This window comes from Thalassophryne amazonica, chromosome 13 (genome assembly GCF_902500255.1).
Source record: "Thalassophryne amazonica chromosome 13, fThaAma1.1, whole genome shotgun sequence".
NCBI lineage: Eukaryota > Metazoa > Chordata > Actinopteri > Batrachoidiformes > Batrachoididae > Thalassophryne > Thalassophryne amazonica.
This window is the reverse complement of record NC_047115.1, coordinates 29,848,710-29,873,313: the sequence shown is the minus strand read 5'-3', so window position 1 is coordinate 29,873,313 and position 24,604 is coordinate 29,848,710. Positions and strand designations below refer to the sequence as shown.

At 42.7% G+C, this 24,604-nt stretch overlaps 1 protein-coding gene across 9 annotated transcripts in view; it reads left to right on the top strand.

Annotated features, from left to right (window-relative positions):
• LOC117523373 (transcription factor COE3) overlaps positions 1 to 24,604 on the top strand; it is a 124,412-nt gene that overhangs the window by 81,574 nt on the left and 18,234 nt on the right. For all 9 annotated transcript variants that reach the window (XR_004564487.1, XR_004564486.1, XM_034184872.1 and 6 more), the window contains exons 11-13: positions 18,885 to 18,973; positions 23,898 to 23,963; positions 24,159 to 24,330. Coding sequence is in view for 7 of the 9 variants with exons in the window: in XM_034184872.1 (XP_034040763.1) it covers positions 18,885 to 18,973; positions 23,898 to 23,963; positions 24,159 to 24,330 (327 nt within the window). In the remaining 2 variants the exon portion in view is untranslated. The remainder of the gene's footprint in view (positions 1 to 18,884; positions 18,974 to 23,897; positions 23,964 to 24,158; positions 24,331 to 24,604) is intronic.

The window sequence follows — 24,604 nt, the reverse complement described above, 5'->3', positions numbered from 1 at the left end:
GTGAGAGAGTGTGTGTCTGGGTGAGCTGGTGTGGAGCCTTAAGAAGGTGTATAAGTTAAGACATTAATGGCTTCTATAGCACCCTGGTGAAAGTGCCAGGTCCCTTAAGAACAGACCCCATTAGTCACAGAGGCTAAGCGGATTGGGATGATTACCATCAGGTTTTACTGGGGAAACGTGTCCCCTTCTCTCTCTATCTTTCTTGTTTTTTTCTTTCCCCCCCTGTTCTTCATCTCTGTCTTGCCTGGGTTCCTCCTCACTTCCAGTTAGTATAAAGATACAATTACCCCTAGAGGCAACGGTGGTACAATTGATTAGCGCGGTGAATTAAAAGAGAAAGTCACCAATAGACAGGTCCACCTCCTCTGCACCGTTATTCCCCGCGTAGCTCACCCTGATTGTATAAGGGTTGACGCTCGAGAGAATGAAACCGTTAGAGATCCGAATGCTCAGCAGCAGAATTACTGATTCCATATGCGCGGTAATTGCAAGGTGGAAGGATGTTAGCTAACTCTCTCAGACATTAAAAAGTGAAATCGCCGACGCGCTGTGTGCAAGAGACTGGATCATCATTTAAGAGCCAAAAGTGTAGCCTTCCTTCCACCTGAACAAACGCCACCATGCAAGCTACTCAAATAGATTCAAAATGACCTCAAGTTACAACTGCAAATTACTCTGTGCTGGAAAGGACACGTAGTGATGTACCGCCGTCTGAAAGACACGGAATGTTCTGGCGTGAGCAACATGTGTATATCAAAGGTCTAGTCATCAAAGCGTGCGCTTTGAGGGCTTCGAGCACCTATTTAAAGCAGGGTGACTCTCCTTACAATGCTGCCCTAATTGTGGAGATTTAACTCGCTCAATTTCAGAAATTATCATAAATTACGCAGAGTCAACATACAGGAGACTGCAGTCAATTCCAACAGTGGAGGGACACGTCCCAGCCTCAGGTTAGTGCCCTGGAACTGATCCAAAACTCACAGCCCGGCCTCAGGAAGAAAGCGCCCCGCAGTGTGTGTGTGTGTCAAATAATCCCATTATGGACACTAATAAGACAGGCAGGCATACTTTTTTAAACTTTAGCAGGCTGTACTTTACTCTTCTAAAGAGGCTATCTTTGCACTATAGGTGGCACATTTCTAAAGGAATGTCATTTTATCTATTTGTGCTATTTTACAGCCGAACAAAGTGTTGTCCCTTGGAGCGTGTGCACTTGTCCTCTGTGTAATCCATGTATTGGTTATCCATTGGTCAGGACAGGACTGGCAGAACCAACTGTCAGCAAGGTTGTGGAAAATCAAAAGGAGAAAGTCCAAGCTGTGCCCCAGTCAATACTTTATTATACTTTACACTTTGTGTGCTTGTTGGAGCTGATTTTTTTTTCTATTAATATATATTTTTTTTTCAGAAACTCTCCATTTTCAGCCTCATTGGCAGTGCTGTAACCTTTTTACTGCACAGCTTCAGCATGGTTTGAAAGAGTAAATCATAAATAAAAACTTTGACTGTACAATTTATTCAATTTAAGCTCCTAATTGCATCAGAGCTTTTGGTTTTATATCTTGGCCAAGTTTCCATGAGCGTTCCCCCTCCAGGGGCAATGATGCAGGCTCTTGGTAATATGGTTCTGCAAGCAGTTCTAACACACTCAGCCACTATTTATCCTAATCAGTGACATCCATATAACCAGGATTGCTTAAAATGAACCCCTTCTGTGCCCCAGAAAACGCACATTTACCAAGACCCCATTTGTCATGGGTAAATTGAGGGTCAGTAAACTTCGCCTGTATCCTCCAGTGGGGATCCAGGACATGCATCATAACGTTAGCAGAGAATGATTGGCGAAGGCGAGCTGTCACACATTTGTCAAGGGGAAGGGAACATTATTTGCTAATTTCCCAAGCTGGGCACTGACAGGGTGCTTCGTCTTCAGACCTTTGGTGACCAGCATGGCTTCTCGGCGATTAGTACAAGTCAAGTGTTTTTTCCCTGTGCTTTTTTTCCCCCCTCACTGTAAAGTGGCAGTAATAAGAGCTGTTCATTTGACCACACAAGAGCACGGCACGCTGGGTGAAGGATTTTTGGAGTGAGCGGATACCCCCATACAGTGAGTTGCTCTTGCCAGGCCTTAGTTGAGGCCAGACAGCCTTGAGAGCTGATGGATCGCAAAGTTACCTTGTCAAGGTGACGCTATTGACTCCACTGCACCAAAATCTGACAAAATGGGTAAGAGGCAGCCATTCATCAACATAAGGACAAAGGGGTCATATGTGCTTCACTCAATACTGCTGGAGATCAAGAAATGTCAGCCTCATAAGGGATGGAAAAGGAAGACGTTGGGTAGTGTAGAAGTCGTCTTTTTTTACTCCCTCATGCTTCATAAGAAAATTCTACAGGCCTATCAAGCTTCATGTATGTGCACACTTTTCCAGAGCAAGTCAGACGTAAAAATCATGAGTCCCGTTTACAAATCCAAAAGTAGAGGTAATAACGGCCAAATATTATTGGCTTGAAAGGCTTTCATATAAAATCGCTCAGCTTTTTCCTTCCGACCATCAAACATACAAGAGGAATAAGTCACAGAGCACAAACCTCAGCCAGGCAGTAATGGCCGAGCACGATTACACCTGCCAACTGACAAAAGAGAGCAGCAACAATAGTGCTCCTTGGATACGACGTCATCATCTCATTTATGTTCATGAAAATTCAGTAAGATATATCTTATATATTATATTCCAATTCTAAGGTGGAACTATGCCAGTATACAAAGGTATATCTAAATATCTAAAAAGGAAGAGTAAAATAGGAGAGTAGAAAAGAGTAGAGTAGAGCCACTTAGGTGCCTGGTCTTGAGAACCAGGGATGGTAGGTTAATGCAAGACAAAACAATCCTCATGACCACCGCAGCATATACATGTGAAAGCTTGGGGTATAATTAATAATTAACCAATAAAAATTGAAATATCCATATACAAATGTCCTTTTTCTTGTTCTTTTAAAAATATTATTATATTAGTAATAAAAATGGAGGAGTGGGGTACAGTTAGTTAAACCAAACAGCTAACGTTAGCTTATCGAGCCGGCTGCAGCACCGTTTATCATAGCTAACAACATAGTCAGTTCTGTTCTGTTTGGGAAGCTAATGTTAATACACACTTTTGTTTAGATTTGTTGTTATATGTATTTGTTGTTATTGTAGGGTGAAGCAATGCTATTGTACTTTATATGCCAGTTAACCGGCTTTGTTTAGCTTTGTTGGCTAGCAAGTTACGGTTGGCTAGTTAGCGGCTAAATTAACAGTAGCTCATCTGGCAATAGCTGGCCTACGTTCGTGATTTACACTTTTATGTTACATGGTGTAGATTTTGAATGGTTCTTCACTTTATGGGTTCTTTAACAGATAAACCGATAGTATCTAAGTTTCTAAGGTTGGGGTTTCCATTAGAAAGCACTTCAACCTACCATCCCTGGTTTTCAAGACCAGGCACCTAAGTGGCTCTACTCTATTCTTTTCTACTCTTCTCTTTTACTCTCCCTTTTTAGATATTTAGATATACAGTACCTTAGTATATACTAGCATAGTTCCACCTTAGAATTGGAATATAATAGATAAGATATACCTACTGAATTTTCATGTACAGATTTTGTCTTCCTATAGTAAGCTAGCAGGATGAACTTTACATAGAAACTGAAAACATATTACATCATAGCTTCTGTTTTTATAATAAAATAACCATATTTATAGCTTAGCCTACTCGCTATAATTTAGTTTTACAACAAGTCTACAGACTCGGTAGATGTATACTACAATCTTCTCCTGTATGAACATTTAGGTTTCAGGAGCTAACTCCTATAATATTATGTAGTAACTGTATTTCTTGTATATGTTGTTTACTACCCTGATTGTGTAAATGTCACTTATATACATACTGTCCATATTCTTGAGCCACTTAGGTGGATAGGGAGAGTTCCCATGGGATAAAAAAGCTTTTCAACCTTTTTTTTTTAGATATTTAGATATACCTTAGTATACACTAGTAGAGTTCTACCTTAGATTTGGAATGTATAATTGAAGATGTACCTTACTGAATTTTCATATAGACACATGGACCCCTGCATTGATCTAAATGTACAAGCAAAAAAATGGCTCGATTTTAAGTTTACAAAAATCGACTGAATTAACCTTGTTTTGCTGCCACTTTCTTTCCTTCAAACTCACGTACAAGTTCAAAGGATGTGAGGCTCTCACGAAACTGGTCACAGGAACATTAATGTGCAAGCAAAAAACAAAATCAACATGTCTGAATGTGGTGGGCAGTATAATGTTCGGTTCACAGTCTGTTCATATCTGTTAATACTGTCATAGTCATTCAGAATAAGAAGGTTACGCTGTGCAGTTGATGCTATACTAACAACAGCTGGCATCTTCTGCTATGCTGCACTTTCTGCGACTGTATATGGTGCTGCCCCAGTGGTGAACAAAGGCAGTGCAGATGCAACGTGTTGCGGCACAGTAAAGTAAGAAAAACCTGACGGCGATTCCTAGTTTTTCACAGAATATATATTTGAAGGTAAGCCATAAAATATTTTGGTTTATTCTGATCCATCATAGAAAATGAATGCCTGCATTAAACAAATAATTGTCTTGTATTGCATATTGTCGCATTTAATCGTTCCATAATACAATAATTGTCCCTGAATCACAGCATAACCCAAGTATCTAGGTACATATCAGATCCTTTTATAAGGGAGATATGTACACCACAAATAAAAGTAGTCCGATCAATATTTCCATAAATAACTAACTTTAGCAAGATCAAATTTTTACCAAAAATTATGGACCAGGAGCACAGTTTACTGCAATATAGGTAAAAATGTACAGTTTAAGCTATGGTTGGATTCCCCCCTCCCCTCTCATTTTGGGTTGCCAGAGTGACTCATTCATCTCCAGTATTGAACTTCTTTTTTTTATTTTGATTGGCATATTGATTTGGCAGAGGTTTTACACCGGATGCCCTTCGAGTACCAAAAACCCCGTCGACAAACATGCAAAGTCCACACAGAAACGGTCATGGTAAATGGACTGCATATCTGTCACGCTTTTCAATCTGAAGCAGATATTCAAAGCACTTTACAGTGATGCCTCACATTCACCCACACACTGATGTCAGGGTGCTACCATGCAACAGCATACCCGGAACAACTTATGGATTAGGGATCTTGCTCGAGCCTCCTTAGTGATGTTTTTCTGTCTGACAGGGAATCAAACGGAGGATCCTCTCTGGTCACATGCTCACTGCTAACCGCTCTAGTGGCATCGGTGAGCATACTTCAGTAATACTCATTCATAGTTGACAGTCTGGCAGAGCTTGGCTTAAGGAGAAACCATCCTTCATATAATTCATATCTGCATAGCAAGAGTCACTATTTCATGTCCCATAACAGCAGCGCGAACATAAAATTTTATCTGTGCTCCTATCTGGGTAATATGATACTGTTTTGTGGAAGAAAAAAAAATTACAAGTAAGAACGCATTCTTGAGAGCCTGTAGTTTGAAGGCTTTGCAAATGATGTTGGACACTGCAGTGTGTGTTTTGTTAATATAAAACAACAAAACACTCAAAAAAAGAACAAGAAGGAGAAAAGGATTATGTACGTCCCTATCACAAGAGTCCACAAATACTGCCACAGGATGAAAGTTAACCCTTTTTTGGGGGGAAAACATGCATCAGCAACACACATAGCGACTTTTTGGACTTCCTCTAGCAGCTAGAAGAGAAAGCATAGTGATGTAGGAAACTCCACCTATTCAGCGGCCAACATTGTGTTGTGTGTGAAGGGCCCATAGTAACTATAATCAGTTGTTTTAAAAAGGTTTTTTTAATTTGTTGAGTTAAACATGCACGTTTTTCTCTGCGTGGACTGTGTTCTTGCTACCAGACACTTCTAATGACATTGTTGCCTGTTCAGTGGTGTCAAGAAGTGGTTTATAAAAAGTGCTTTAGCGTGCCCCACGCCATTACATTCATTAGCCTGTATCAGACTTTGTGTTCTAAATCAATAATGGGGAGATTTATTTTATGTTTTTTGTCCTGTGTGAATAAATGACCTCAACAACTTCCAATATAATGCAATGCTAAAATACCCTCGGCCGTATGAGCATATTATCAATGAAAGAGTGTGTAGGAAGAATGTGACCTTTTGACCCCTTAGAATAGGTCAACGTTAGCCATCTTTGAACTTGAACAAGGTCTGTGTCCCAAGAATGCTTCCTGTGAATTTGAAGACCCTGGCAGCACTACGAATGGAGTTATACTGAGTGTCTAGAAAGAAAGTGCCCTTTTGACCCCTTAGAATAGGTCAAGGTTAGCCATCTTTGAACTTGTCCAAGGTCTGTGTCCCAAGAATGCTCCCTGTGAATTTGAAGAGCCTGGAAGTAATAGGAATGGAGTTATGCTGAGTGTATAGAAAGAATATGACCTTTTGACCCCTTAGAATAGGTGAAGGTTATCCATCTTTGAAGTTGTCCAAGGTCTGTGTCCCAAGAATGCTCCCCGTGAATTTGAAGACCCTGGCAGCAATAGGAATGGAGTTATACTGAGTGTCTAGAAAGAATATGACCTTTTGACCCCTTAGAATAGGTCAAGGTTAGCCGTCTTTGAATTTGTCCAAAGTCTGTGTCCCAAGAATGCTCCCCGTTAATTTGAAGACCCTCTCAGTAATAGGAATATGTTGAGCAAAGACAGACAGACAGACGGACAGACAGACGCAAAGTCTTCGCAATATGGCAATTGGGTAAAAATTAAAGCAGAGGCTGAAAAATGTTTAAATTCCCCTTTAAATAAATTAAGCAAAACAGGGAAATCAGGCAGCAATATAACCTCCATCCATCCTTGGTCAGTTTGTGGAGGAAACTAGGACACTCAGAGAGCATATGCCTCTGCTGAGGTGATAATAACTAAACATTATTATCTCTGTCATTTGACAGAGGAGAGCAGTCACAATGCTACCATCAGATCTTTGTGATGTCATAAGGTGTCAACGTTACATAAAGGCAGAAAAGGAAAACCTGTGTTAAAGAAATCAAAGAAAGACTCCGATCAATACCAAAATGTAATCCATTCTTTCTTGACCTATAAGAACCATGTCTCCACAAAACATAGAAATGATCTGACCAACTTTTGAGATATTTTAACTTCAAACAAACAAAGAGACGATCATATAACCGTTGTGCCTCTTCTGTTAGTGTTCTGATGTACTTAAACATATTTGTTGCTCCATTCTTGTGTGTGTGTGGGTGGTGTGGGGGGGGGGGGGGGGGTGGTATGGAGTCTTGGATACTCCGCCTTCCAAAAACATTAAGCAAATAAACACAGACATGTTTATCGGACCACATCAGATCGGGAACCGTGCTGCTCTGTTTGTGAATCGGACCAACCCTTATGTCTATTCTCTGTACTGTGCTGCCGTCAAAAAACACTTTGAAGTCTCAAACTAAGAAGCCGATCAGATGATCAGCTTCCTTCCGTTTCCTGTCTGGTAGGGTTGGGTTTGGTGCGCCAGTGGTTGTTGGGTAGTGATGGGTGTGGCCTACTGCAAAGATATGCTATAATGAAAGCCATTCAAGGAGGTATGTAAACAGATTTCGAGGAGAACTTACAAATGCATGCCAATTCCTGCAAAACTGTTGCATTTTTATTTTTTTTTGCAAAACCTATGGAAAATCCTTCATTCACTTACGATATGTAACTCACTGTCACATCTTATCATTATAGAATATACTGCTGCAGGAAGAAACAGCCGTCATAAATGTCACGGTCACAGTCAAGTGGGTTGTAACCAGTTGGCACAACAGTTTTAGCATGTGTCAAAGCATGTTATCCACTCACCGTATCCTCGTACCTGCCTGTCTCATTACAACCCTGGTATTTAGCACTAGCTCCACGGGAGTGGAGCAGACACTCGTTGCCAAGTTAGATGGGCTTGGTTTGAAGGCCTTGTGAGCTTGTGCGGAGCGCAACAAGGTTCCACTGAGGAAAGTCCTTGTGTCCAATTAGAGGGCTGACGTGACACGTGCTAGAACTCCCCCACTGTCAGGCAGCTTGTCAGGTAGGCTTTGAGAAGCACACTGTGGCATTATTCCACAGCGTGTTATCAGCAAGTGACCTGTGAAATCCAGCTCCAGGAAATTGATTGAAATAAGTACTTGCTGTTGAGCATGTATTTTTTCCCCCATTACATCTCTCTGTGAAATGAATTGTGGGTATCTTTCAAGAGAAAAATGAAAGTATGGGCGTGTGTGGTTTTTCTTTTCCTCCCTAGTAAGGATGGTATTCATTGATTTAATTTTAATTGGGCCCACATTTTGTGCTACGGTATGGTTAGAGGTCTGTTTTGGAACAGCTCTTAAAATGGATCGTCCTCACTGAGTCACAGCATCAGTCCTTCGCCACGAGAAAGATAGGCAGACGAGGCGGGCACGGAAGGGGGGGTGTTCTTGATAGACGTGGATCTTTCACCTCCTCCTGTCTCTACCTCCTCTTCTTGCCCCACTTTCAGTATGATCCACACCCAACGGGCTTTAAAAGAACTCCATCCCTCATGCCCTCCCCTCCGCCGTTCTGTCTCCACTGCCGCATTTTGATTGAAATTCATCGGCAAGTTTATTGAGAAATGAATGAGGGAGGCAGCGCGGTATTGACTTTGAGAGGAAAACACAACTCATCTTGAATGAGGGGGAAAACGCGGCCGTAATTTAGCTATCATCGATCTGCGCCCCGTCCATGTATTGATCTTCATTTTACAATATTAATTTGCGCTTGCAATCAGCTGTGAAGGGAACCCATTTGATTTCTGTTGGCCAGTAATGTGTGAAAGTCCGCCACCGTCCTTAGAGAAGTGGCACACTTGCTTTAGATGTCGTCTAAGAGGATTGAACAGGTGTCTTCGGCTTTTTCTAATATTACAACCGATATGAAGGGGATTTGAAATTATGGACGGGCAAGCTGTGACACTGCTCCCTTTTAACCGTGTTAATTACATTTTATCTGTTGCAAGAGCAATAACTGCTGGAGACTGTAACTGTCTAGGCTTTTTTCATCTGTATTGGCTCAAAGTTCATGAAATTTCAATGAACATTGATCTGTCTCCATTGATTTATCTTAACTGCAGATCTTTGAAATTTTAATTTCCTGTTCATCTTGAGACTCCCGGAGATGGAATCACTCAGTGATTACTGGCTGCAGTGGATGGAGATGATATGGTCAGTGTTAAAAACAGACAAAGTTTGCACTGCGTGGGTTTGCTGTGAAAAATCCAATCTGGCTTGTCTTGGTGTTGAAGAACCATCTTTTTTCTGCATGCCTGTTTTCTCTTCTTTCAACACTGGATAGCTAACATGCAGCAACAGCATGACTTCTGAGTATCTTTTGTGTTTGCACCGTATGCACTCCTTAACTGTGTTACCGGCACAGTATTAATTCTTCCAAAACTACACCAGCGATACAAGGTCATTGCGTGCGGTCATTTCTGATCTGACCCGCGTCCCTCCAACGGGCTGCAGGTGCCTTGAAGGTTTCGGTTCGAACGTTTGACAAGGCGCAAATGCAATAACACTTGAATGAACTTCTGCCTGTGCTGTTCATCTGACTCCCCCTTTCCAACTCCCACTCCACCTCTAATTTGTGTTAAGAGGGAGAGAAAAAAATAACTGCTCAATGGTGTAGGAGGAGTGGAGATAAGCTCGAAGCAGTTAAGTATAATTAGCGAAAGTAATAGCTGGCAAATGGCAACAAGGCTAGGTTTTTATCTCCTGGAAAGATAGAGTTATCGTAATAAGCTGTAATGGCTGGCAGGAATGCTGGTAGTCTGTGCAAGCTTCCATTCAGCCCTCGTAGACTTAACAAGGAACAATTTCCCTTAAATTTACTGCTTTGCTCAAACATTTCTCCATGTTTATACCCCGATACTGTAAATCAATACATGTGTTCAATCCACTTCCACACAGACTGAGGGCACGCGGTGGTGTTTTGCCATGTAAGCACTTCTAGCTGCCAACATCGGCCGTGTTACACTCTTGCTGTGGAGCGGTTACTCATGTCCTATTTCCAGAGAACACGGCGAAGGAGCAGCGGACCACACTCAGATGCCATGTACACTCCATCCACTCTACATTTTAAGTAAAGTAGCTCGACTGAGACAGCTAAAGCAACGCTCGGAGACGGGGGGAGGTTAGCGCCCTACAAGGACGAGAAGATTAAGGCATCAGATCAAAATGAGATTGGGCGATTGCACATTCCGGGCAAAGGATTTCCAATGAAGCCTTGCCATGCACGCGCGCACATGCGCAGTAGCAGTCCAAATGCGAAACGATACCGGTCACAGCTGCACGCAGAGTAATGCATTCCATCTCCAACAAGATCATTCGCTTTGTGTAGTGGAAAAAACATTTTTCTTGCGTGAAGACAGACCAGGTCTGTTACGTGTCGAGACTTTACTTCTGTTCAGTCCACTTAAATAATTCTCGTCTTTTCACTGCCTGCTGTTTCAGGCGAAACACTCGTCACTTTGTTCTGTTGCTTTTGTTAAATTCTAATCATCTCTGAAATGAAACCATGGAAACGAATTCATGAACGATTATGTCTTCTTACTTGTAACATGACCATGGGAAAACAAAAGATATAAGTGATGTAATTGGACAAAACGCGCGTCCTGTCGAATGCCGAACAGAAGATGAGAGAGAATGAAAATTCTATTAGTCCATAATGCTCCATCTGCACCCCCCCGCCCCACCGCCCGCCTCCCTCCACGTGCTCTTCATCTCTCCTGCAAAGTATTCAAATGCAAGCCCTGCCTTACCTCCCCGTGTCTCTTTTTCTCTAATTATCCATGAGGTCAGTAAGCAAAATGGGGAAGAAGCCAGGAGATCAATACAAATTATCCCTGAGCAAACCAGTGCTGACAGTTTGAATTGCAGCATATGTTTACCCAAAATCAGGCAATTTATCTTAATATCAGGCGAGTAATGCAGCAGGGGTGAGAGGTCACACAATCTCTCCACCTCATAATTACCCGCCTCTAAAACAGGAAAGTGGTATTGATTGGCCGCTGGCCGGGAAGTGGGCGTGACTGGAACGTGCCAGCGACCACCCCACCTACCCCCCGCAGCTTGCCCCCTCCCCTCGATCCTCCCTCCCCTCAGCAAGACTCTCAACCCAGTGCAGGATTTATGGGATGTGTGCGGAGGGTTTCATGTTTCTTCGCAGCGACTCTTGGTTGGGGGGGGGGGGGAGCAGGCGCTCCTTTTACGCCCTCACGCCCCTCTCTTATCATATTAGGTTGGAAGGACAAGGATGGCAAGCTAATTCTGGCATGCATGGAGTCATGCATGGGAGTTGCGCAGCTAGATTTGCCTGTTATCTCTTTCGAAGAAAGTTGGGACGGAGTGCGACGTGGCAGCAGAATGATGTTCCGGGGATTAGGCATAGACGAGGGTGAAGAGGATGAGGGTGGGAGTAAAAGCTACTGTCAGACAGTGTGGTCCATGAAGTGCATATATAGCAGCAGTGATTCCTGTAATGAAAATCTGTGCTTGAAAAAAAAAAAAAAATCCAATGAACATAATGCATAATACAGTCCTGATTGAATATAAGCGCTGAGTATATGTCATCAGCAGCTCTTACTGGATTATTGACATTGTCGGTGTCTGTCTGCACCAGTGTACATGCTATGACTACAAAACTGTCAACTCATCAACTGACAGCACCGTTTAGCGCTAATGCAAGTCTCCATCAGCTGTCAAAAGCATTTGCATGAAATCAATAGCAGATGGCGGTGTGTGTCACCAATTTCATTACGCCGGGGTTGTTACAAAGATCATCTCCATGATAGATGAGATGGCGACATGTCGACATGTGGAGATCATGGCTGTCGGTTGGGCCGCAACTGCAGAACCTTCAGCTATGTGTTAAAGATACTAAAAGCATAAGGTCCCACTGTGAAGCAGTTAATGGTGGATATAAATGATAAAACACGTGACAAAATTCAGTTTAAGCACTTCTTTCATTGCGTTTAAGGGGGAAACGTGCAAAAACCTGATTTTATCTACTTATTATGGTTTAAAATGGTTCAGGTTTCAAGTTAAACATCCCAAAGTCCCATAATTTTATGGCCGCACGTAAAATATATGTGCAGCTGCCTCAGTGTTGAGGATCCAGGCGGTTGTAGAAGGCCAAGGGGACACCCACACTTCACCTGGCTGCAGCAGATGGATGTTTACTTTTGAGAGGAGGGTATGGACTGGCTGTCTGCCTGGGTGGTTGCTGTCCGGGAGCCAAATCAGTTCCGTGATGTGCTCCTAGACATGACTTGAAAGAGAATATAAGTCAAATTTAGGCCTGAAACAGATACATTCAGACTACTATGACACACATGATGAAAATCCATAATTGGACTCCTGATTCATCTATTAGCCACGCCCACTGAGCTAGTCTGCTCGCTGTGTGACAGGTCCACATGGTCTGCAAGAGAGCGAGAGATGATAAAACACTCTCTCAGAAGGTAGAAGGGGGCGTGGCGATCTTTGAGATGCCATTTGTTACATTTAACACAAGCTTCACAAAGCATGTGAAGATAGTTTCTTCACTTTTTTCAAAGAGCGAGAGAATATTGAGGTTTGTACTACAACCCCTGGCAAAAATTATGGAATCACCAGCCTCAGAGGATGTTCATTCAGTTGTTTAATTTTGTAGAAAAAAGCAGATCACAGACATGACACAAAACTAAAGTCATTTCAAATGGCAACTATCTGGCTTTAAGAAACACTATAAAAAATCAGGAAAAAAAATTGTGGCAGTCAGTAACGGTTACTTTTTTAGACCAAGCAGAGGGAGAAAATATGGAATCACTCAATTCTGAGGAAAAAATATGGAATCATGAAAAACAAAAGAACGCTCCAACACATCACTAGTATTTTGTTGCACCACCTCTGGCTTTTATAACAGCTTGCAGTCTCTGAGGCATGGACTTAATGAGTGACAAACAGTACTCTTCATCAATCTGGCTCCAACTTTCTCTGATTGCTGTTGCCAGATCAGCTTTGCAGGTTGGATCCTTGTCATGGACCATTTTCTTCAACTTCCACCAAAGATTTTCATTTGGATTAAGATCCGGACTATTTGCAGGCCATGACATTGACCCTATGTGTCTTTTTGCAAGGAATGTTTTCACAGTTTTTGCGCTATGGCAAGATGCATTATCATCTTGAAAAATGATTTCATCATCCCCAAACATCCTTTCAATTGATGGGATAAGAAAAGTGTCCAAAATATCAACGTAAACTTGTGCATTTATTGATGATGTAATGACAGCCATCTCCCCCAGTGCTTTTACCTGACATGCAGCCCCATATCATCAATGACTGTGGAAATTTACATGTTCTCTTCAGGCAGTCATCTTTATAAATCTCATTGGAACGGCACCAAACAAAAGTTCCAGCATCATCACCTTGCCCAATGCAGATTCGAGATTCATCATTGAATATGACTTTCATCCAGTCATCCACAGTCCACGATTGCTTTCCCTTAGCCCATTGTAACCTTGTTTTTTTCTGTTTAGGTGTTAATGATGGCTTTCGTTTAGTTTTTCTGTATGTAAATCCCATTTCCTTTAGGTGGTTTCTTACAGTCGGTCACAGACGTTGACTCCAGTTTCCTCCCATTCGTTCCTCATTTGTTTTGTTGTGCATTTTCGATTTTTGAGACATATTGCTTTACGTTTTCTGTCTTGACGCTTTGATGTCTTCCTTGGTCTACCAGTATGTTTGCCTTTAACAACCTTCCCATGTTGTTTGTATTTGGTCCAGAGTTTAGACACAGCTGACTGTGAACAACCAACATCTTTTGCAACATTGCGTGATGATTTACCCTCTTTTAAGAGTTTGATAAAAAAGTAAACGTTACTGACTGCCACAATTTTTTTTCCTGATTTCTTATAGTGTTTCTTAAAGCCAGATAGTTGCCATTTGAAATGACTTTTAAACAACTGAATGAACATCCTCCGAGGCCGGTGATTCCATCATTTTTGCCAGGGGTTGTATAAACAATGTACGAGGTTTATTAGAAAAGTATCTGACCTTATTATTTTTTTCAAAAACCATATGGATTTGAATCACGTGTGATTACATCAGACATGCTTGAACCCTCGTGGGCATGCGAGAGTTTTTTCACACCTGTTGGCTACGTCATTCGCCTGTGGGCAGTCTTTGAGTGAGGAGTCGCCCACCCTCTCATCGTTTTTTCATTGTTTAGGAATGGCTCAGAGACTGCTGCTTTGTGTGATCAAAATTTTTTCAAAACTGTAAGGCACAACTGAGTGGACACCATTCGATAAATTCAGCTGGTTTTCGGTAAAAATTTTAACGGCTGATGAGAGATTTTGGTCTGGTAGTGTCGCTGTAAGGACGGCCCACGGCACCTGATGGCGATCTGCGCTTCGAGGCGGCAGCGTCTCGCCATTTCAAGTTGAAAACCTCCACATTTCAGGCTCTGTTGACCCAGTAAGTCGTCAGAGAACAGAGAACTTTCAGAAGAAGTCGGCATGAGGAGTTTATTCGGACATTCCATTGTTAACGGACATTGTGTAATGAAAGAACGTGCGGGCAGAGTCGCATGTCGGGCCGGACTCGACCGCGGGGGGTCGCGACAGGAAAAACACCTCCGTTGGAAACCTTAACGGGCAAGTTGGAACATGCCCAAGCTGTTAAATAATTTCTCAGTTACTCACTTGTTGAAAGCCATCAAAAGCCGCCTGAATTTTACAAATGGTTTTCAACACGGAGGTGTTTTTCCTGTCGCAGCGCACACAGATTTGCCGAGTTGTCACGGAAATGACTCGGCGAATTTGCGCGCACGTTTTTCATTACAAAATGTCCTTAAACAGTGGAATGTCCGCATAAAGTCCTCATGCCGGCCTCTTCTGAATCTTCTCTGTTCTCTCACGATGTCCTGGGTGAATTAAGCCTTAAATTAGGATGTTTTCAGGTCGAAACAGGCCGACGACGGCGCCTGGAAGCGCTGCACGATGTCCTGCTCCGTGGGAAGTCCTTACAGCGACAGAAACACCCCATAATCTCTCATCAGCCGTTAAACTTTTCACCGAAAACCAGCTTAATTTCTCGAATAGTGTCCACTCGGATATTCCTCACAGGTCCAGAAAAAATTTTGATAAAGCAACGCGCGCCGTCTCGAGCAGCGTGTGAAACAAAGGAATTCAGCCGAGAGGGCGGGACCACATCTCACTCAAGGCCTGCCCACAGGGAAATGACGTCACTGACACGCGTGAAAAAACTCACGCATGTGCACGAGGGTTCAAGCATGATTGGTGCAATCGCACGTCATTCAAATCCATACAGTTAAAAAAAAAATAAAAGGGTCGGTTTATTACCTAATAGACCTCGTATATATACACGAGGGTAGGCTGAAAAGTTCTACGGCTCCCCATGAAGGAGTAATGCATTAACTGCATTATAGTGAGCCTTAGAACTTAGAACTATATATATATATATATATATATATATATGGTTACAGTTTTTTAACAGTCACACAAAAAGATGGTGAGAAAAAAAAAATCTTTCGTTCATTAATTTGAGTCATGTTAGCATTGGCTACCCTTAGGTCACTCACTGGAAAAATAAAGATGTTTACAGTATAAATAAAAATAAAGATGTTTAGAGTATAACTCCATCAATAGGCCTCATGCAAGAACTGCTTTTACAAACAGATTCATTCATAAATGTCTCATACAAGTGATTTAAGGGAACTTCCCACATTTACTAATTTTCTTGTATTTATAGTTTTTCGTAAGTACGAACAAAATCTGTAAGTGGCTTAAATGTGCTTCCTTATTTTAAGCATAGCTTGTTTTGTTTTTTTTCATTAATTGAAAACTGCATTATCTGTGAATGGCGCAAATTGGACTACAGCTAACTTTTGTTATACTTTTGTGCAAAGGCAATAAAGGAACTCTGTTCTATTCTATTGTATTCTAGTAGAAGCCATCTGCTGTCATCCAATCCTAAGTTGTCAATCATTGATTGTGTATTTCATTACTTTGGAGCAGTTGTAGTTTGAAAATCCGATATAAATTGCATGTGTATTTTAGCGGCAGAGCCCGATCCTCAGTTGACACGGCATTAAAAGTGCTCTTTATTTTGTTCTTCCTTCCCATTTTCTGGCTTCCGTTAATTCCACTTTTTATACTCTTAACAATTACAGACTTTATTTTATATTTCTGTTCAATGTCTTTGAGCCCAGTGTGCTGAGTGGACACCTCTGGCATATATAAGCAGGGTGCAAAGCATAAAATGGTATTTTCGAGGCGTTATTTATGCTAATCCAGTTTTCTCATGAACACGCTGATTTACATACAGGTGGGCTCCAGCATCTTTACACATGCAATTCATACAGTTTTCTGGATTTATGAGCATTTATAGAATCTGGTTTGAGAACATTGTACTAAAAAGGTTAAGAAAAAATTAAGAGGTTATTAAAATGTCTTTGCACGAGGCCCACAGTTGTCAAATATTTGTTTCATTCTCGAAAACTATTCGCACACGCTCATTTCGTCTGAGGACTCACGCTGTCATTTTATTTACGCTGTAAATGGGCATCAGCTTTGGCTGGGGAAGTAACCTGTGTTGGACAGGCTTCCTATGGAATCTGAGGATAAAAACTGGCACCAGTGGCCTTCAGGGCAAACATAGCACATCATCTTCTTCTATTTTGCCAACATAGAGTGATGTTGCGCTCTCTTAACAAGCTTAAAGCAACAGGTTATTGTTTTAGGTATAAGGATTGCTTTTTGGATGCATCACATCACTTTCTGTGAAGTACGAACTTATCTGTTTCCAAGACCGCTGGTGACTGATACTAGCTTGCTGCAAAGGTGTCTATTATAACCCCTCTAAGGGTGCAGCATACCCTCCGAATCAATATTCATCATAATTCTTAGGCATGCATTAACAGAGGGCATCATTATCATTGGAAAGGCACATCTGACAGAACACCTCTCCCAACTCAGGTGTCGTCCTGTACTGTACGTCTCTCTGGCTGTGTTCCCAGCATGCCTGGCGGGTTGTGTAGGCCCCAGCTGAGGCAGAGGACAGGAGAGCGTGATGTATCACCCTGAGAGAGCCCACTGACAGCCTCTGATGATGGATGACCTGATTATGGAGTGCTTTTTACACATACACAATTTACATCACACTGAGCAGCGAGGTCTGGCAGGGCTGCCGTGCACATACACTCAGTCAGGCGGGCACGTGCACTCATACGCACCCATAGATGCACAGGCTTGTGTGTGTACGAATGTATACATGTATGGGACTGCCACAGTGCATAGATAAGAAAGGGGGGGGAAATAACAAAAGAAAGGGGGCAAATTCCCTGCTACAGCCTTGTCATGTACAATCAATACCCCAGATCAATCCTTTATTAAGGAGAAGATGGCATTCCCTGACATTCCGAAGCAGACTTTTGTCGTTTTGGGATGCATGATGACATGTCAAATCAGATTTCCAGCAGTGTATGTTGTTGTGGGTTTATTCAGGTGTGGCTGGCCGGTCGGTCTGTGTTTGCGAGCTAGATCCGTGCTATCGATTAGCACTGTCCACGCTTGAGCACATAATTGCTCCATTTGAACATGGTCGAGCTGGCAATCACTGTATACAGGTTTTTACGGCGGTAATGCATGTGTACAACTGTGCGCCAGAACTAGTAACGTTAGACGTGCAGGTAGGTAGTTGGAGGAGAGACACCAAAATAAAAGCACGTGTAAATATTCACTTTCACGCCACGCCTTCCTGGCTTATGCTTCAGTGGCCTTGCCTCTCTTGAGCGTGCGGGGGGTGGGGGGTGGGAGCGGCCTTCACGTTCGGCAGGTTCAGCGAGCTGTGCGGTGTTAATGCTGAAATTACATGCTGAGTAATGAGTGATGGGCCAAATTACAGGCTGAACAATGAATAGAGGCAGGCCGCTCTTATTAGTCTCCATAGAAAGCCATTGATTTATGAAGCGCCTCGCTTGGCGGAGTTACTCTCCTGAAAATGATATCTACATTGAGAAGTGATGTTCTCTATTAAGTCGTTCCTTCCCCTTTACACCGCTCGCCTCTGCCCTCCCTCCCTTGCCTGTCCTGCCTATGAGTGTACACATGATTGTTTAGAATCAGGCGGAGTTGTAAGGAAGCCTTCAATTACCCATTAGGACTGTCAGACATAAAACGCCCTGCTCTCACCAAAGTCTGGGTTATGATTCATTTACTTTGTGCCTCTGATTCATCGCCCAATATGCCTCATGCCCCAGATTACTATTTGAGGGGTGGGAGAGATTAATGGCTCCGTGGGATCTGCTGTCGTATTTCACAGGCCCAGTGTTGCAGTACAGTTGGTGCAGAAGGGTGAAATGACAGCAACTTACAGTAGATCAATGTGTGGACAGCCTTTCACAGATTATTAAAGCTCTGTTAGATTAAAAGACCCCTGCTATGTAGTTTGCTGTAGTCAATATTCTCAAGCACGTAAAAAGGGGGAGGCGCCCCTCTGAAGGATTCTCAGATTGATGTAGGTCATCACGGCTGTTAATGGAATAACACTCGGTGACACAAGTGTCACAGGAACTCGTGTCATTTTCCAATCGCTTGGCCCCTGGAGTCGCTGATGTTTCGTGAATCAACCCTTCACCCCTGAGGTTTCTCTGAAATTAGGCATTCCGTAATGACTTTTGTTCTATAAACTCTAACAGATTTGTCAGTTTCTTCCTCTTGCTGTAAAAAAAAAGAGAAAGAAATCAGCCCACGTGTTTCTAATTTTAGCCTTCCTTCTCTTTCAGCCCTGAACGAGCCCACTATCGACTACGGCTTCCAGAGGCTGCAGAAGGTCATCCCCAGACATCCTGGAGATCCTGAGAGGTTACCAAAGGTCAGTACGGTGTCACGTCACTGTTGTGCACAAAACAACGAAGCGGCGACACGGCAACAGCGAGAGACGGAGCGAAACAACATTAGCATCTACGCGGCGCGCTGTGACCCCCAAACCGTAACAGCTTTGCTCCACATATGTGGCTTACCCACTAACCAGCGTGGTAATGGTATTGGCTTTGTGCAGGGAGAGAGGCGTAAACTCTCTGTGTGGTAAAATAGCTCAATCAGGCCTTTTCCTCTCCAGTAGTCTGTGGAGATGGTAATCTGGTCAGAAACGACGTCTGCACCCTCATTACCCCACTCATGTTTTCCTTTCATTTTCTGCAGCTCGATTTGGTTTAATCTTTTGTTTACAGAACCCTGTGCCGTAAACCCCCTCGTCTTACTGCAGCTAATAGACAAAGACTGCATGCTATTATGCTTTGGCTTTCTTATTGTTTTCGTTTCAACCTGGCGAATCAATTGGAAGCCACATCGCTGTGCCACATAAACAGGCTGCCATATTGGTACACCTAAGCCTGGAATCTTTTATTCTTCCTTCCCTGCCCGCATTTCCTGCAGAGAGACTTTGATTCTCTTTCGATTTCCTTTGATTTCTCTGACTCTTTCCATTTCCTATTGATAAAATCTATTTGTGTGCTCGCTAATTGCCGCCCTGCTCGTAACCATTGTGGAGACTTGGCGTTCCAGATGTGTCAAGTGTAATAATATGACTGATTAGTACGCTGGAAACCCCTCGGCATGCAGTAAATTGGTGACCACCTCAGAGTTTTAATATTACTGTAAAACCTTTAAAGACCTTATCTATTAAATCCCAGCATGCAACACAGCAATATCATTAGCGTCCAACGGACAATTTAATAAAGAACAGAGTGTGTGGTAGCTGGAGATGTTTGACCAAGCCAATGTGAAGAAATGGGACATCACAGCCAGGTTCTGGTTCACTATATGAAGTGTTTCAATTAGACCCAGTCCCCATGGAGCCAAGAAACAACACCTGGACATGAAATGTTACTCTAATTTCAACTGTAAACCTCGACCAAAAGGTAAAGAACACTTACCTTTAATAAACCACAGGACTTTTCTCTATCTCCGCAGGCATCAGCGGTCAATCTACCTACGCTGTTTGAGTTTTATAAGTCACAGCGTCTTTGTAAAATCCGCAGCGCTCGGACAAAGAGAGCAACGCTGTTAAACACAGCTTTATCACAGAGAAACCTCGTTTCTTTCCCTGAATGCAAAGCATCGTCGGGCTGTGATTTTGACACTGAATCCAAGATTAGTTTCCTGGGTGCGCGTATACTTAATTTAGCGTGGTCTCCCAGCCTTTGCATGAAACAATCACAGAGTGAGATGAAACCCTGCACTTCCAATAAACAACATAAATATTTGATTTGCTCTCTAATGGACCCAAATATGGGGTTCAGGGGGCATGTAAATGATCCCACCAAGTGATTCGTCATTGTTAAGCTTGCCATCTGAGGGTCAGCTCTTGGGGTCAAAAGCACATTCCCAATAAAACAGCCTGAAGGCAGGCAGAAGCCGGAATGTACATGTGAAATGAGAACAGAAACAGCATATAGAGAGCAGCCATTACAGGGTGCAGGTGAGGCGGGGACACTCTATAAAAAGAAGATAAAGCTGGAGGACGCGCCGTGTGCATTAGCAGAAAGGCAAATCGACACCAAGTCCACTCACCGCCTCTACCCCCCCCCCCCCATGACTTCACCCTCCAGTTGATAATATTACTGCGCTATTGATTTCCACCAGCCTTCTCCCTGGGACCAGTAAGACACGTGGTAATTGTAAGGAGACAGAAAGCCAATATGGGAGTGCTCATGGATAGCAAGGGATGCACGCTAATATTGTTGCTACACATAGAAAAAAAAAAGAAACAAAACAAAACAAAAAAAAAATAGAGGGGGGAAGCTGCCTCTGATTGAAGTTTACCTCATAATTCTAAGACAACAACGCAGATGACAGTCTGACCCTGTGGGAGGAGCGGAGGCATAAAAATTCAATGCAAAGTCCAGGGTGAATATGAAAGTAATAAGTGTGAGCAGTCAAGTGATAAGAAAGGAGATTGGTTTGCGGGCATCACGTTAAGTGAAGAGAGACTTTAGAATTCACCCTCCTTTTTAAGATCTTGTTATAAAACAATTTTCTATTCATAATATAAAAAAGACAATTTATAATACCATTTTGTGCCCTCTGGCAGTAATGGACAAATAGACTGGATATCACATTATATCACACTCAATTTCTCTCTTCTGTAACAAATTAGATTCATTATGAAATTAAAAGTGGAAACTCAATATTGTTTTATTATTAAGCTGATTGCTTTGGATTATTTCTTTCCCCTCAAAATGAGCATAAGCCCATTCTTTTCCAATTCTTTGTGTAATCCACAAGGAGAAAAATATTACAAATGTGTTCATGTCAAGCAATTACCCATGTATTTAAATGAATCTCTCTTCCTGTGCTCTTTGAAGTACCTTCATCTAATGGCCCTATGCTTCTAAATGCATTCATTACCTCAGGCTAGAGCTAACAGAGTAATTGCCTTACAGTTTTATAATGGCATTAGCACTCCAAGCTACATAACCTAGGCCCTCTTTTATTAACTGTGATAATATAAATACAACATCCAAGCTAATCTAGCGCTTGAAAAATCACATTCGGGCCCATTTTAGGCCAAATCAGCTTATTGTTACGTTATTTTTTTTCCCTCTTTTTAAACGCGCCATTTATTACGTCTAACATGAAACGGCTTCTAAATCTTGGGCGATCTGTCACCTTTATGCAAAGTGAGGCAAACAATAGCAGAAATCTGTCATGCATTTGTCACACAACAACAGAAATCATTTGAGGTCCTTTAATTGTTTCAATTTAGCATGGCGTGTTCTGATATGTCTCCATGACAAGAAAGCCAATTACACTTATGTTGGAGTAGGATTGAGATTTACATGGAAATGCCCTCGGAACACTATTCCGTGTTAATCGTATTCACAGCGTGAGCCGACACGCATGAAAGCGCCTCGTCAGAAGAAAACAAACTTCTCCCTTGATTGGCTGCAGCACTTCTCATCATCCGTGGGATATGACTAGGTTGCCACTTAAGCATAGCCTTGCCAGTCGGCTTGGTTAGTTAAGACACCACGCGGTAAACGACAGATTAAAGATGAGAGGCAATATCGTTTCATCGCCTCCTTTTTTTTCCCTCCCAAGCTGTCCTTATGTCACTGCTGCAAAGTACCATATGGACAAGGAGGGAGAGGACATTTCGCCGAGAATGAAACATGGCTTGCGAACGCAACGGTCTTAATTGCTTTAATTGTTGTTTAAAATTGAGAGCCATGTAGGAGATCTTGAAATATGATAGAATAGATTATTGGTAATTATTAACCGTAGACAAAAACGAAAGAAAACCACTTTATCTCACTCAGCAAGAGAGAGAGAAATCTGTTCTGCCTGATGAGAACACATCAAGACAGCTGGTCCTCTCATTTAGTCTACCTGCCTCACGACAAGCATAATTCTTTATTTGTATGCAAACTAGATGCATGCAACGTTGAGCATACACACCAATTTAAGAGGTAAATGCCCATTCTAAGAGCCACCCATCCGCTAACCTGGGGCGGATTAAGCGATATGTTTCTATAAGAGAGCATGGCATATGCTGGAAGTGGCTTCTACAGCGATTCATCTTGATAAATCAAGGAGTGTGGTAGATATGCTCCTCAGGATGAAAGGGCCCATACAAAGACTCCGTACACACTACATGCGCCGCGCCTCGGAAACCCAGGCCAAGTCTTGGAGGCCGCTGTTTGAAGGCGCGAAGGCTGTGTTTACATTCATTTACGGCAGCTGCCGTCTTAATCCCGCACCGCTATTGCCAAGTGATGGAACACTTCAGACAAATTACCGAGGCCCACAAAAGAAAACACGGCGAATATGGGAAGAAAACAAGCGCCATCTGAGATGTTTCTGGTGACAGATTTGCATTGCTTTTAACCAGGGTTCTAACAGCGCAGTCGACAAATCTCTGCTCTACAGCAGGTGACAACAAGCGAGCATTTAAAAAAACACACACACACACACACGCAACAGCCATGTCTTCAACTCGCCTTTGTCAGATTAAATGCACTCTAAATGGAGAAGAGGGTTTTCATAGCGCATATTGCCTTCTGCATTCTAGAAAACAAAGAGAGCAGCCCAGGCCTTGAGAGGGATTTAATTGTAAGTGGCAAATTCAAAGAGCAGATAAAGGTGCCCAAACGGGCCAAACCCCACCTAGTTGAACGCTCAAAACAGAGTGGAGGCAACGGGATCCGGGGCAAACTCATTTTCAGTGTTAAGAGCCAAAGCAACACAGCTAATCCGCATTGTCGAACGGGGGCAAGCATGCAGACATGGATAAGACCACATCCGAGCATCCGTGTCCCCAAGGCACAAGCACCCAGCTCTTGCTGGATGGGAAGTCATTTGTGAAGTCCTTTGCAACAGCCAGTCAAAGAGGTTAATTGAAAAATTCCTTAATGTCATTACAACAGAACTAGATTAACCCAGAGCTAATTCACTTTATTGTTCTGAAGAGAGGCGACTCGGTGCTGAACTCTGGTGCACACGTGAAGCCCAGAATCAGGGGTGAGGTGTTGTTTTTAAAGGGCTATGCCAGTTTAATTAAGATAGGGAACATTATTCACTGCTCTGCACGGTTGGAAAGAGCAAAGTAGTAGAGCTGTGTAAAAACCAAGGCTGGTGCATCTTAAATCAGGGCAGCTTTTGTTTAGGCGGTTGAACCTGTAAACATCTCATCAGCCCACCTCGGCCCAAATGTGTAAGGCTGATTGTGATATTATTCGCTACTGTGCTGACCGCCGGGGTGTCGATCATAATGCGTTTAACATTTTTCTCACCAGGAGGTGTTACTGAAGAGGGCGGCTGATCTCGTCGAAGCCCTCTATGGAATGCCGCACAACAATCAGGTCTGTATATGCTCGCTTCTTCCACCTCTTTGCTCATTGCTAAGCAAGAACCCATTTCGAATTTTCAGGCTATTTTCATTGCTGTGGCTCAAACAATGTAGGCTACATGCGTTATGAGTTAACCGTATAACCGTGAACCGTGCTTCAAAGCAAACCATAAATAACAAAAACCTCTGCCTTCTCTGCGCTTCTCAGGAGATCATTCTGAAGAGGGCAGCTGACATCGCTGAGGCCCTGTACAGCGTTCCCCGCAACCACAACCAGATCCCCTCTCTCGCTAACACAGCCTCCCACGGAATGATGGGAGTCAACTCCTTCAGCAGCCAGCTAGCAGTCAATGTGTCTGAGTCACAAGGGAATGACCAAGGTATGTGATATAGGGTATGACTCCAAAACTCAGAGGTTCTCTAAAGTGGGGTCCAGAGACCTTCGGGGGCTTTTCAGGGGGTTTGCAGGGGTTTTATCAAAATGAGAAATGGTTAGATTTAACTTTTTTCCCCACCAAATACAATGAGAAAGTGGATAGAGATCACATTTTTGAACAGAGGGTTTACGGCCTCATCTCCACTTACAATACGGACAGTTAAAGTCCCAATTAAGTACCAATTTCTTTTTCTACAACCTCATTAAACTTGCATCTG